The sequence below is a fragment of the Arachis ipaensis genome, chromosome B9 (genome assembly GCF_059453495.1).
Source record: "Arachis ipaensis isolate K30076 ecotype BB chromosome B9, ASM5945349v1, whole genome shotgun sequence".
NCBI lineage: Eukaryota > Viridiplantae > Streptophyta > Magnoliopsida > Fabales > Fabaceae > Arachis > Arachis ipaensis.
The window spans coordinates 74,054,497-74,068,699 of record NC_142444.1 but is presented as its reverse complement, the minus strand read 5'-3'; the positions used below and the strand labels follow the sequence as shown (position 1 = coordinate 74,068,699).

Genomic DNA, 14,203 nt, shown 5'->3' with positions numbered 1-14,203 from the left:
GCTCAATGGTTTTGCTATTTTTGAAAAATCTTTGATGAACCTTCTGTAGAACCCAGCATGCCCAAGAAAACTCCTTACTGCTTTCACATTAACAGGTATAGGGAGTTTTTCAATAACTTCTATTTTAGCTTTATCAACTTCTATACCTTTACATGACACTTTATGCCCAAGAACTATTCCTTCCGGAACCATGAAATGGCATTTTTCCCAATTCAACACTAAATTAGTTTCTTGGCATCTTTTCAAAACAAGAGTTAAGTTATGCAAGCAAGTGTTAAATGAATTTCCGAAAACAGAAAAATCATCCATGAAGACTTCTAAGAATTTTTCCACCATATCAGAAAAGATGGAAAGCATGCACCTTTGAAAAGTGGCTGGTGCGTTGCACAGTCCAAAGGGCATCCTCCTATAGGCGAAAACTCCAAATGGGCATGTGAAGGATGTCTTCTCTTGATCCTTGGGATCCACCACTTTTTGATTGTATCCAGAGTACCCATCCAGGAAACAATAGTAAGCATGGCCTGCTAGTCTTTCTAACATTTGATCAATGAAGGGTAGAGGGAAATGATCTTTTCTTGTTGCATCATTCAATCTCCTATAGTCTATACACATTCTCCACCTAGTCACTGTCCGAGTGGGGATCAATTCATTCTTCTCATTGGTGATGACTGTCATTCCTCCCTTTTTTGGCACAACTTGTACCGGACTCACCCAAGAACTGTCTGAGATTGGGAAAATTATCCCCGCATTCCATAGCTTCATCACTTCTTTTTGAACCACCTCTTTCATGGTTGGGTTGAGTCTTCTTTGAGGTTGAACCACAGGTTTTGATTCTTCCTCCAATAATATTTTGTGCATACAGATAGCAGGGCTGATGCCTTTGATGTCCTCAATTGTCCACCCCAACGCTGTTTTGTGAGCTTTTAATACCTCAATCAACCTTGCTTCTTCATCCATGTTCAAGGAGGAATTTATGATTACTGGCAGTGCCTCGGCTTCCCCAAGAAACACGTACTTGAGGTGAGGAGGGAGAGGCTTCAACTCCTATTTTGGTTTATCCTCTTTCTTGTCTTCAATAGATATTTCTACCACTTCCTCTCCTTGTTCTTCCTGATGCTTCAAATAGTCTTCTTCAAACATTTCTTCTACCAGCCCTTCTATCATATCCACATTCATGTAGTTCTCTTGCTCTGAGGGGTGTTGCATTAATTTGAAGACATTGATTACCATTTGTTCATTATGCACCCTGAAGGTCATTTCTCCCTTCTCCACGTCAATCGTGGTTCTTGCTGTGGCTAGAAACGGTCTCCTCAAAATGATTGAGTTGTTTCCTTCCCCTTCTGTGTCTAAGATTACGAAGTCTGCAGGGAAGATAAACTTTCCAACCTTCACTAGTAAATTTTCTACAATTCCATTGGGTATCTTGATTGATCTATCGGCCATTACTAGTGACATCCTGGTGGGTTTGACTTCTTCTATAGCAAGCTTTCTCATCAGTGATAAAGGCATCAAGTTGATGCTGGCACCTAAATCACATAGAGCATTTTCCAATGTTATCTTGCCTATGGTGCATGAGACTACGAAACTCCCTGGGTCTTTGAGCTTTGGTGGGATACCCATCTGGATCACAGCGCTACATTCTTCAGTGAGCATAATGGTTTCCTTCTCAAGCCAACTCCTTTTCTTGTTAATGAGTTCCTTCAAGAACTTGGCGTATAAGGGCATCTGTTCCAGTGCTTCAGCCAAGGGAATATTGATTTCTAGCTTCTTGAAAGTCTCAAGGAATTTGTGGAAGTGTTGATCCTTAGTCTCTTTGTTGAACCTCTGAGGGTATGGTAGTGGAGGTGTAATGCTCTTCTCCACTTGCTGCTGTCCCTGAATCACTTCCTTTGAACTATGTGGCTGGTTGTCTTTCTCTTTGAGCTTCTCTGGGGCACTTCTTCTTGTTGTCATGTCTTCATTGCTAGCTTCCCCTTTCTCTGATGATTCTTTGTTGCTATCCAAAGGCTTCTTGGTTATCTCCTTGTTGTTGTCTATCAATGTTTTTCCACTCCGTAATTGTATAGCTTTGCACTCTTCTTTTGGATTAGGAATGGTGTCACTCGGAAGTGAGCTTGAAGGTTTCTCAACAGAAATCTGTTTGGAGATTTGCCCAATCTGCTTCTCTAAGCTCTTCATGGAAGCTTCATGGTTCTTGGTTGTCATTTCTTGGTGCTTCCACATCTTATCCATCAAGGTTTCCAAGTTAGTGATTCTTTGAGATTCTGGTGACACTTGTGGTGGGTTGTGAGGTGTGGTTGGTGGATGGTAGGCATTTTGGTTGGTGGGTTGGTTATTGGATTGATAATGGTTGGGGTTGGAGTAGTTGTTTTGAGGTTTTCTGTAAGGGTTTTGGTTAGTTTGCTGCTGGTTGTGGTTTTGGTTGTTTCTTGAAGTGTTTTGGTTTGAGTTCCTCTGCCATGGTTGTTGGTTCTGGTTGTGATTGTCTCCCCATCTGAGGTTTGGGTGGTTCTTCCAGGATGGATTGTATGTGTCTCCATACACTTCATTCTATCCAGAGTTTTGGTTGTGCATGTACTGGACTTGTTCTTGCTGCTGCTCCTCTTGAGTCTCTTCATTTTGCACCCATGTGGATGATGGTTGGCTTGTGTTAACTGCTGCAACTTGGAGGCTATCAATCCTCTTGGCCATTTGCTCAAATTGTTGTTGAATTTGCTGCTGCATCATCTTGTTTTGAGCCAAGATTGAGTCTACTCCTTCTAGCTCCATTACTTCTCTCCTTTGTGATGGTTGGCGGTTTCTTTGATGAGCAAAGAAATATTGATTGTTGGCCACCATGTCCACAAGATTCTGGGCTTCCTCAGCAGTTTTCATCAGTTGTAGTGAACCTCCAGCAGAATGATCTAATGCCTCCTGAGATTTCAATGTCAGGCCTTCATAGAAATTTTGCAGCACGTCCCATTCATTGAACATCTCTGGGGGACACTTTCTGATTAAGGCTTTGTACCTCTCCCATGCTTCATACAAGGATTCGGCATCTAATTGTGTGAATGTCTGCACCTCGGTTTTCAGCCTGATGACTCTTTGGGGTGGATAGAATTTGGCTAGAAATTTAGTCACCAAGTCATCCCAACTAGTGATACTTCCTTGGGGAAAAGTTTCAAGCCATTGTGCGGCCTTGTCCCTTAATGAGAACGGGAACAGCAGAAGCTTGTAGGTTTCAGGATTCACGCCATTGGATTTGACAGTGTCACAAATCCTTAAGAAGGTAGATAGATGTTGATTTGGATCCTCCAATGGTCCTCCCCCAAATGAGCAATTGTTCTGGACCAATGTGATGAGTTGTGGCTTCAGTTCAAAGTTATTTGCATTAACATTAGGGGTGAGAATGCTGCTTCCACAATGTCTAGCATTTGCAAAGGTGTAAGAGGCCAATACTCTCCTCTGTTGTGGGTGATTGTTAACTCCTCCTTCTGGATTAGATGTATCTCCTTCCATCTCGTGGTATTCTTCCTCAGATTCTTCTTCTCCAACAATATTTTTTCCTCTTTCGGCTCTTCTTAACCTTCTAAGAGTTCTCTGGTCAGCTTCAGATAAAACAGGAACGGATCTCCCTGTACCTGACATACAAACAAAACAAAAGAAACACCAGCAAAATCACTTCACTCTATTGCTAGAATGAAGTTTAGTTTAAGCAAAAATTCGAACAGTTAGTGGGTTAGTCCACGATTAAAGAATCAGAAAAGAAAAAGTGCTTGATCTAGATCTCCACTTCACGTAATCATTGTCAATCTAATCAATCCCCGGCAACGGCGCCAAAAACTTGATGTGCGGAAAACGATCCGACACAAAACTCACCGGCAAGTGCACCGGGTCGCATCAAGTAATAATAACTCACGTGAGTGAGGTCGATCCCACAGGGATTGAAGGATTGAGCAATTTTAGTTCAGTGGTTGATTTAGTCAAGCGAATCAAAAGTTGGTTGAGTGATTTGTGATTACCAGAATTTAAATTGCATGGAAAATAAAGGAAGAGGGGTAGATTGCAGAAAATTAAAGAGCAAAGAAAGTAAATAAGCTGAATCTTAAAGTGCAAGAAATATAAATTGCAGAAACTTAAATCGCAAGAAATGTAAATTGCATAATCTTAAAGTGCAAGAAATGTAAATGACTTGAATTGTAAAGGGGATTTGGAATTGGATTTGCAGAAATTAAATAGAGAAAAGTAAATCTCAACAAGTAGAGAAGTAAAAGAGGAATTAAAATGAAACGGATCTCAACTAGAAACGTAAATTGCTTGCAGAAGTGTTCAACAGAGAAATTAAAATGAAAACTCCAGATCTCAGGACCCAAGAGACTAGATAACCAAGTCTAGATCTCAATACCTTCCTAGATCCAAATTGAGAATTTAATTGCAAGAAAAGTAAAGATCCAGCAGTAGAAGAAAAGAGGTGAAACAGAAAATTCTCAATGATGCAGTAAATCAAAACAGAAAGAGATCTCAAGGTGAGATTGAGACAGAATTTCCTCAATTCTTCAACACCCAAGACTCAGAATCTCAAAATGCTCAAAAACCAAAAGCTCTCTACTTATGAAAATGTTTAAAGAAAACTCTCCAAGGAAAAGCTCTCCCAAAACTTTAAATCCTAAGCTATTTATACACTTTCTTCAAATGATTATTGAGCCTTGAATTGGGCCTTTAGCCTTGATGGAATTGGGTTGATAGTGGCCTCTGTTGATTGCTCTTGGTATTGGGAGAAAATCCATTAGTGAACCAAGCCATGAACCATTCACGTTTGAGCCAACGTTTGAGGCAAACGTTGACTCAAACGTTACTTGAGTAAAATTATGCAGCTAGGCCAATGATGCTGTCATCCACGTTTGGCTCAACGTTTGAGGTCAAACGTGAGCTCAAACGTGGACCTCCCTTCTTGTATGCTTCTTGGGGTCTACTTTGTCCTCTTGTTGTGTTGCCAATTTTGTGCCCAATAGAGACTATTATATATGGTTGGAAAGCTCTGAATGTCAGCTTTCTAACCCACTTGGAATCACCTCAATTGGACATCTACAACTCAAGTTATTCTTGTTTGAAGTATGCCCCCTTCATGCTGTTTGGTGCCAACGTTTGACCTCACGTTTGAGTCAAACGTTGGCTCAAACGTTGCTGCCTCCAGGGATGCCAACTTTCTTCTTTTTGGAGCCAACGTTTGACCTCACGTTTGAGTCAAACGTTGGCTCAAACGTTGCCTTCCCAGGAGCTTTAATTCTTTTCTCTTTTGGAGCCAACGTTTGACCTCACGTTTGAGGCAAATGTTGGCGCAAACGTTGGCTTTTCCCAGGGTGTTCTTCAACTGCTACTCACGTTTGAGTTGACGTTTGAGGCAAACGTTAGCTCAAACGTGAATTCCATTTTCTCAAACCCATTCTTGCAACCTTCTTCCATAATGTTGGCACACCTTTTGTTTCCTTTCTTCACCTACAAGTAATCAAAACAACCAATCAAAGTATCACAAAATTCACAAGGTTTATAAATCAATTAATTATCAACTAAAGTTGGCTTGAACCTCATGATTTTGTATCAATTAAAAGGTGGTTGATTGATTTAAGGAAACCATGCAATTCCAATTCAAATGGCTAATTTATAATGCAAGAAAGTGCATAAAACTAAATGAAAACAGAAGAAAAAGGCTAGTGAAACTAGGCTAAGATGACTTGTCATCACTTAGGTCTTAGGATTTTCATCCAAATGGTATCATGGAGATCTCTTTATATGTAGTCACCTTGAAGCAGCTTATGGTTTCTTTGCTTTGGCCTTGACTCTAAGTGTCATGTCTCAAAGCGGCTCTTTAGATAAGCTTTCAATCAATACTCCAAAACCGGTTGGTTTTAAGGTATTAGGTGTTAAAGCACCCCTAAGGATTTACTTGCTCAAGCCTCTTTCCTTGACACAACTCAACCACAAGCATTTACTAGGCTAACAACTCTTTGAGTCATTGTTTCTTCTTTCTTTTCTGCCTAGTAATTGATGCTCAGAGCCTTGGGCCATGTTCTTTTTGCTTTTGTATTTTCTTTATTTTCTTTTGTTTTGTTTGCTGCTTCTTGGATCAATAGATTTTTGAGAATATCCACAATACTTCTTTGAACTTCATGTCCTGCCTATGAGCTCCCATGCAAGTTTTGACAAGCATGCAACCTCAATACATATTCATACAACTAGAACCACCACTTCTCCTAATCTTTTTCTTGCCTCAAAATTGTTTAATTCCTCAATCCTTCTTTTCAAAGAACTTTCATGTGATGCATTTTTTTGAATCATTGAGTGCAAACAAGTTTTGAAGAAAATAGTGTTGTGAATGATCAAGCATCTTGCTTATTGAATTGCAGAAAAACTATGCTACGCAGGCAGGCAGGGGTATTATGTAACTTTCAATTTAGCAACATCTGATACAAAATAATCACTGAACAATACAACCTTTTGGAGTTCGCTTGCTTTCCTCTTCCTCATCATCATTGCCGATCTTTACATTCCTCTCTCTTCCTTTTGATAGATGATGCTTAATCCTTCCAAAAGCTTGTATGATGCTCTGCAATGATATTGAAAGTTGCTTGTTCCCCAAGCACTTGAAAGAAGAAATGGTTAGCTTGCATGATTTATTTGTGGGCTTTTGAACTTACTTTGGTGTGGGAACACCAAACTTAGTACCTTGCCAATGGTTCTCATGCATTGAATTAACCATGTGTGAAACTCTTTTTCTTTTTTTTTCTTTTTCAAAAGCAATAAAACTGAAGACTAGGAAACAGTAGAATAGTTAACTAGTTCATCCAACATGCTTGAAGCCAGCATTATGCAGAAAGTGAGAATGTGTTTTATGATGGGATTTTGGTGGAACACCAAACTTAGAATCCTTCATTCTCCTTTAGATTGTTTTGGTGTGCAACACCAAACTTAGCTTCTTGCATTATAGATAAAACTAATTAACCTTTTTATTAAAATAGTTATGAACAGAAAACTACCTCCGGTTGGGTTGCCTCCCAACAAGCACTCTTTTATTGTCACTAGCTTGACATCCTTCATCCTCTGATCATGGAAGTTGAGGTTTCTGTTGCCTTTGGTTTCCTCCTCTCACCGTAGGCTTCTCCTTGATAGTTGTTTCTTTTCCCGTAGCCTTCTCACTGTTTTCCATAACTGCTTTCCCTTTCAACCCAGCAGCTTTTTCACTGTTCTTTGAGTCATCTTCAGTGGCTCTTAGGGACATATCTCCCTCTCTCTCGCCCAGTTTAGCAAGGTTTTGAACCAGTTGTTCCATGTGCCTTTCAATTCTCTTGAGATATGCCTCTTGGTTTTTCCTTATATCCTCCTGCTCTATTATTGTCATTTCTTGAATTTTCATAAACCTTTCCATCATCATTTCTAGAACGTAGAGTCTTTGGAAGTTTAGGATTGGTTGTGGCTGTGTTAATTGTGGTGATTGATGTAAGTCATTTTGGGCGGGTGGTGAGGTAGGACAGGGCTGGAGGTGTGTATATTGGGGTGGTGTGTAGTGATTTTTGTTGGTATGGTGGTGTTTTTGCAGGTTTGGGAAGTTGGGGTTGTTATAGTTGAAGTCCCTTTGTTCCTGATGCTGAGATTCCCTCATTCTTAGATAAGAATGTGGTTTCCATGGTGGAAATTGTGCATTCACTGTGGCAGAATGTAGAGAATCAATTTGTCTAGCTATTGATTCCAATTGCTGCTGAGTTTGCTGGTATAGCTGTTTGTTTTGATTCATGGTTGCTCTCACTCCTTCAAGATTCATTACTTCCTTTTCTGAAATTGCATTCCGTGGTGTCTCAAATGAGTGTTGGTTATTGGCTCTCTTGTCACTGAACTCTGCAGTTCCTTGGATGGTTGCTGTTGCCTTGAGTAGGCCATCTGAGAAGTAATCTACTGCTCTTCTTGTTTCTGAGGTTAATCCTTCATAGAACGCTTGAAAATCCACCTTGTCACTTGCTTTCTTGTATCTCTCCCATGCTTTGAACAATGGTTCTTCCTCTCTTTGTATGAATGGATGTACTCCTTCTTTCATCTTGATGTGTTGTTGGGATGAGGAGAATTTGGCTAGAAACTTGGCAACCAATTCATCCCAACTAGTTATACTTCCTTGGGGAAAGGTTTCAAGCCATTGTGCCGCTTCATCCTTCAGTGAGAGGGGAAATAACAAGAGCTTAATGGTATCATGGTTTACACCATTGAGATTGACAGCACCATAAGTTTTCAGAAAAATGGATAGGTGCTGTTTAGGGTCCTCCAAGGGATTTCCACCATAGGAACAATTGTTCTCTATTAGTGTAATGAGTTGTGGCTTCATGTTGTGATGTTCTTCTTTCTCAGAAACTCCTTCTTCAATGATATCCTTCCTTTTGGCTGCTCTTCTTCCCTATGACATATAAATTAACAACGGAACACACAGTGATACTTTTGCAAATTGAGTATAGTCAGTTGAGGCAAAACTTCAAACAGTTAGTGGGTTAGTCAAAAATTAAAGAAAAAGTGCTTGATCTAAACTGCCACCTAACTTAATCATTGTCAATCTAATCAATTCCCGGCAACGGTGCCAAAAACTTGATGGGATATTTTTGCGGAAAAACGAATTTCTCCAAAACACCCAAATCTAACCGGCAAGTGCACCGGGTCGCATCAAGTAATAATAACTCACGGGAGTGAGGTCGATCCCACAGGGATTGAAGGATTGAGCAATTTTAGTTTAGTGGTTGATTTAGTCAAGCGAATCAAGATTTGGTTGAGTGATTTGTGATTTGCAGAATTTAAATTGCATGGAAAGTAAAGGGAATGGGTAATTGACATGAAATTAAAGAGAACAGGAATTTAAATGCTAAATCTTAAAGAATAAGAAATTAAATGGCAGAAACTTAGAACACAAGAAATGTAAATTGCAGAATCTTAAAGTGCAAGAAATGTAAATAGCTTGAATTGTAAAGGGAATTGGGAGTTGGATTTACAGAAATTAAACGAGGGAAAGTAAATTGCAACCAACAGAGAAGTAAAAGAACACTTGGACTGAACCGGATCTAAAAACAGAATTGTAAATAAGCATGAAAACAGTAAACAGGGAATGGGAAATGGGGAATCCGGATCTCAAGACCCAAGAGACTAGATAACCAAGTCTAGATCTCAATGCCTTCCTAGATCCAACAAGAACAATTGCAAAGGAATTGTAAATTGCAAAGAAAGTAGAAGAAGAACAATTAACAGAAATTAAATTCAATAAGCAGTAGAAGAAACAGAGAGATCTTCGGATGAGATTGAAACAGAATTCCTTCAATTCTCCAACCCAAGATCCAAGACAATTGCAATTGAAATTGAAAGCAATAAAACTAAGAGGAAGAGAGTGGAATTCTCCTTCCCCGAAACTAAGAAATTAAAGATCACTCAATATCCAAAGCTCTCCGAAAACTATTATGAAAACTCCAAAAGGAAAAAGCTCCCTTAAAAACTTGAATTCTATCCTATTTATACACTTTCTTCAAATGATCTTCAAGCCTTGAGTTGGGCCTTTGTTCTTGGTGGAATTGGGTTGAGAGAGGCCTTGGTTGATTGCTCTTGGAGTTTGGAGAGGAACCAAAGTGAACCAAGTGAACCGGGTTGGAGTTTTGCAAAAGTTTGAGTAAAAGTTTGAGCAAAAAGTTTGAGGCAAACTTTTGGTCCAACTTTTCATATCAGCCCCCATGTTTTGCTGATACCCACGTTGGTGCAAAAGTTAGGGGTCTAACTTTTGCTCCAACGTTGGCCTTCCTTAGTGCACTTATGGCGCCAACGTTAGCCCAAAAGTTAGGGGCTAACGTTGGCGCAAACTTTTGCTCCCCCTTTGTGTTTTTCATGTGCCAACGTTAGCCCAAAAGTTAGAGGCTAACGTTGGCGCAAACTTTTGCTCCCCCTTTGTATTGTTCATGTGCCAACGTTAGCCCAAAAGTTAGAGGCTAACGTTGGCGCAAACTTTTGGTGCCCAGGGGGTGTTTTTCTCATGCCAACGTTAGCCACAAAGTTAGGGGCTAACGTTGGCACAAACTTTTGGTGCCCAGGGAGTAACTTTCATGTGCCAACGTTAGCCCAAAAGTTAGGGGCTAACGTTGGGGCTAACTTTTCACCCAAAAGTTTGTGCAAAAGTTTGAGGCTAACTTTTGGTCCAGCTTTTTGCTTCCTGGTTCATTTTTACTTATTCCATTGTCCTCTCTTTACTCCTAGCCATTCCTTCTTGCTTCAACCTTTCTCCAAGCTTTCTTCACCTATCATTAATCAACCAAACACATCAAAGCTATGCTTAAAATCATGAGATATTCATTTTATCATAATATGTGACAATTATAGCATAAAACCTCATGAAATAGCATGAATTCATACATGGTTGATTCAATCAAAGGAAGCATGAAAATCTACCCAAATTAGCTTACTTGTAGCTCAAGAAAGTGCACAATTCAAGTGAAAACAAAAGAAAAAGACTAGTAAAACTAGGCTAAGATGACTTGTCATCAGGGGAGACAATCACAACCAGAATCAACAACCATGGCAGAGAAACTCAAATCAAAACACTTCAAGAAACAACCAGCAGCAAACTAACCAAAACTCCTACAGAAAACCCCAAAACAACTACCCCAACTCCAACCATTACCCATCCAATAACCAAACCTCAAATCAAAACACTTACCCTCAACCCTCAACACCCCACAACCAACCAATCTCACAAGAATCTCAAAGGATTAACAACTTAGAGCTTCTGATGGAAAAAATGATGAAAACTCAAGAGATGACATTGAGGAACCAAGAAGCCTCCATGAAAAATATAGAAAGGCAAATTGGACAAATCTCCAAGCAAATCACCATTGAAAGGTCATCAAATTCACTGCCAAGTGACACCATTCCTAATCCTAAAGAGGAGTGCAAGGCAATTCAACTGAGGAGTGGAAAAGTCCTGGTGAAAAATGAAGAAACAACCAAGAAGCCAAAAGAAAGTGACAAGAAACAAGCTAAAAAAGAGAAGGCCAATGATGAAGATGTAACAGCAAGCAAACAAACTCAGAATCAAGCTCAAGAAAAAGAAGATCAGCCACAAAAATTAAGAAAGGGAAAGGAAGTAGTTGAGGAGCCAACTAAGGACCAAAGGCAGGGAATGAACTTCACTCCTCCCTTGCCATATCCTCAAAGGTTCAACAAGGAGACTAAAGATCAACACTACCCAAAATTTCTTGAAATCTTCAAGAAGTTAGAGATCAATATTCCCTTAGCTGAAGCACTTGAGCAAATGCCCCTGTACGCAAAGTTCTTGAAGGAACTTATCAACAAGAAGAGGAGTTGGCAAGTCAATGAAACTATACTGCTCACTGAGGAATGCAAAGCACTAATCCAGAAGGGACTTCCTCCCAAACTCGAGGACCCTGGGAGTTTCTTTCTACCCTGCGCCATTGGCAGTATGACCATCAAGAAGGCGATGTGTGACTTGGGAGCTAGTATCAATCTAATGCCTGCCTCCCTAGTGAAAAAGCTAGGAATAAAAGAGGTGAAACCAGTACAGATGTCTCTAGAATTGGTGGACAAATCAGTGATATGCCCCACGGGTATAATTGAGAACCTTCTAGTCAAGGTAGACAGATTCATCTTCCCTACAGATTTTGTGATCCTAGATTCGAATCAGGATGAGGGCAACTCCATTATACTGGGAAGACCGTTCTTGGCCACTGCTAGGGCCATCATAGACATAGAGCAAGGAGAATTAACCCTCAGGATACATAATGAAAGTATCACTCTGAGTGTACTACCAGAAACACAGAGCAGTAATGAAAAGAAGGATGGTACAGAAAAAGACAAGGAGAATCTGCAGTAGAAGGAGGAAATCAACAAGACAAACAACAACCGCCCTCCCAAGCAAGAGATAGATGATACAGCAGGCCAAAAAGAGAAAGAGACTGTGCAAAGTAATGAAGAAGCTCAAGGGGACATTGTAGTATTGGCAAATAAGAAAAGGAATTTCAAAAGGGAGCCTATTTTCAAAGAAGAAGGGTCAACAAAAGGAGGGAAGAAAAACAAAAACAGAATCAAAAAGGGGTGGAAGAACAAAAAAATTCCAACAGAAGGGCTCTCCAAAGGTGACAAAGTGCAGTTAGTCTATCAACAACTGGGAACAGACCAACAAACTAACGATTACTATACTGTGAGTAAAATATTATCACTAGAACATGCTGAGATAGAGCACCAAGGAACAAAGAAGAAGCTCACAATCAGAGGGGACAAGTTGAGGCACTACAGTCATCAACCACCATAAAAGAGGAAGTCAATGTCAAGCTAGTGACAATAAAAGAGCGCTTGTTGGGAGGCAACCCAACCTGAGATAGTTTCTTTCCATAGTTATTTCAATAAAGAGGTTAATTAGCCTTATCTACATTGCAAAAAGCTAAGTTTGGTGTTGCACACCAAAACAATATAAGGGAGAATGAAGGATTCTAAGTTTGGTGTTCCACCAAAATCTCATCATAAAACATATTCTCACCCCCTATATAATGCTAGCTTTGAGCATTTAGATAAACTAATTAACTATTCTACTATTTCAAAATCATTAGTTTATTTCTTGTGAAAAAGAAAAAGAGTTCACATACAATTTGTTGCATGAGAAATATTGGCAAGGAACTAAGTTTGGTTTTCACACACCAAAATAAGTTCGAGAACCCACACACAAGCTTTGCAGATTTACCAACACCTGAAGGGGTTGAACAGCAAGCAACAATTGAGGAGCAGGCAGAAAAATAGCCAACAACTTAAAAGAACACCTGAATTACAACTCAAAAGGAGCAAATAAGAAAGAAGAATGGAAAATTGCAACTCCACAGGTTGTACCTATTCTTGATCCTTGTTATTATGTAATGATTTAATTCAGAGAGTCCTTTAAGTCTGGTTGGAATGATTATTTAGTTGCAAGTGGAAGTACATGTTGAAGAAAGTTATCTGCATAATAATTGTCATCACTCATTAACTTGAAAAGTTTGTTTTGTTTCCCTTGCTGTTTGAATAAAAGAAAGATGTTTGATTTAGAAAAGTAATTGTTCAATGTTGCAAAAGTTAGAATGAAGTTAGTGGTGGTGTGTGTTTGATTCAACTATTAGCTCATGGAATAAATGTTGCAGAATGACTTGTTCTTGAAACTTAAGCTAGTTTGCTGCTATGATCTTTCAAAATAATGAAAGCCCCTTGAAAATAAACCAAAACAGAAAGAAAAAGAAAGAAGAAAAGCCAAAAGTTGGCAAAGAAACAAACAATAAGGCTAAACACCAATAGCTTGGACCCTAGGACATATGCCTGTGGTGTTTGTGTACTAGGATATGCTTGGACAAGTAGGTTCTAAGGAGTATCTTAAAACTTGGCAACTTAGATCAACTGATTTGGGATTGTCAACTGAAAGTCCACAATAAAGAGCAACCTAGCTACAAAACATTTAGTAATCCAAAGAGATGCTGGGCATCAATGATCCTAGGAAGAAAGAAGTGAGCCATGTGTCTGTGGAAAAAAAAATGTTGAGTGAAAATAAGCCAAAGGCCACTGCAACATTTGACACCAAGCCTCTAATAGATAATAAGCTCTGAAATGCAAAAGAAAGCAGAAAAAGCTAACAAGGGGATTAAGCAAAAGGGTAAGGAATCATAGCAGCAACCTTGGTGAACCCTTAAGGAAGCATAGTTATTTTGACAGCAAGTAATAAATGAGCTATTTTTGATCTCCATAAAACCCCATAAACGAAATTCAACTAAATGCCTAATAAGGACATGCATGCTTATCTATTTCATTCTATCTTCTCTTATGTTTAAGTGCTTGCTTGGGGACAAGCAAGTTTTAAGTTTGGTGTTGTGATGACAAGTCATCTTAGCCTAGTTTCACTAGCCTTTTTCTTTGTTTTTATTAAGTTTTATGCACTTTCTTGCATTCTAAGTAAGTAATTTGGAGTGAAAATGCATGACTTCTCTAAATCAAACGACCACCATGTAATTGATGCAAAATCATGAGGTTTAAGCTAAATTTAATTGATAATTAATTGATTTATAAACCTTGTGAATTTTGTGATACTTTGATTGGTTGTTTTGATTGCTTGTAGGTGAAGAAAGAAGAAAAGAAGAAAAACGTGGCATAAGAAATGTGCCCAATGAAGCAAGAAGCGTGTCCAAAA

At 39.2% G+C, this 14,203-nt stretch overlaps 1 protein-coding gene across 1 annotated transcript; it reads right to left on the bottom strand.

Moving 5' to 3' along the window:
- Positions 1-1,044: 1,044 nt before the first annotated feature.
- LOC148545047 (uncharacterized) lies at positions 1,045-1,443 on the bottom strand. The gene has a single exon (XM_088499037.1). The coding sequence runs from the start codon at positions 1,441-1,443 to the stop codon at positions 1,045-1,047; it is 399 nt and encodes a 132-aa protein (XP_088355163.1).
- Positions 1,444-14,203: the final 12,760 nt, after the last annotated feature.

Coding starts and splice junctions, on each gene's coding strand:
- LOC148545047 (XM_088499037.1), bottom strand. CDS start 1,443: ATGGCCGATAGATCAATCAAGATACCCAATGGAATTGTAGAAAATTTA.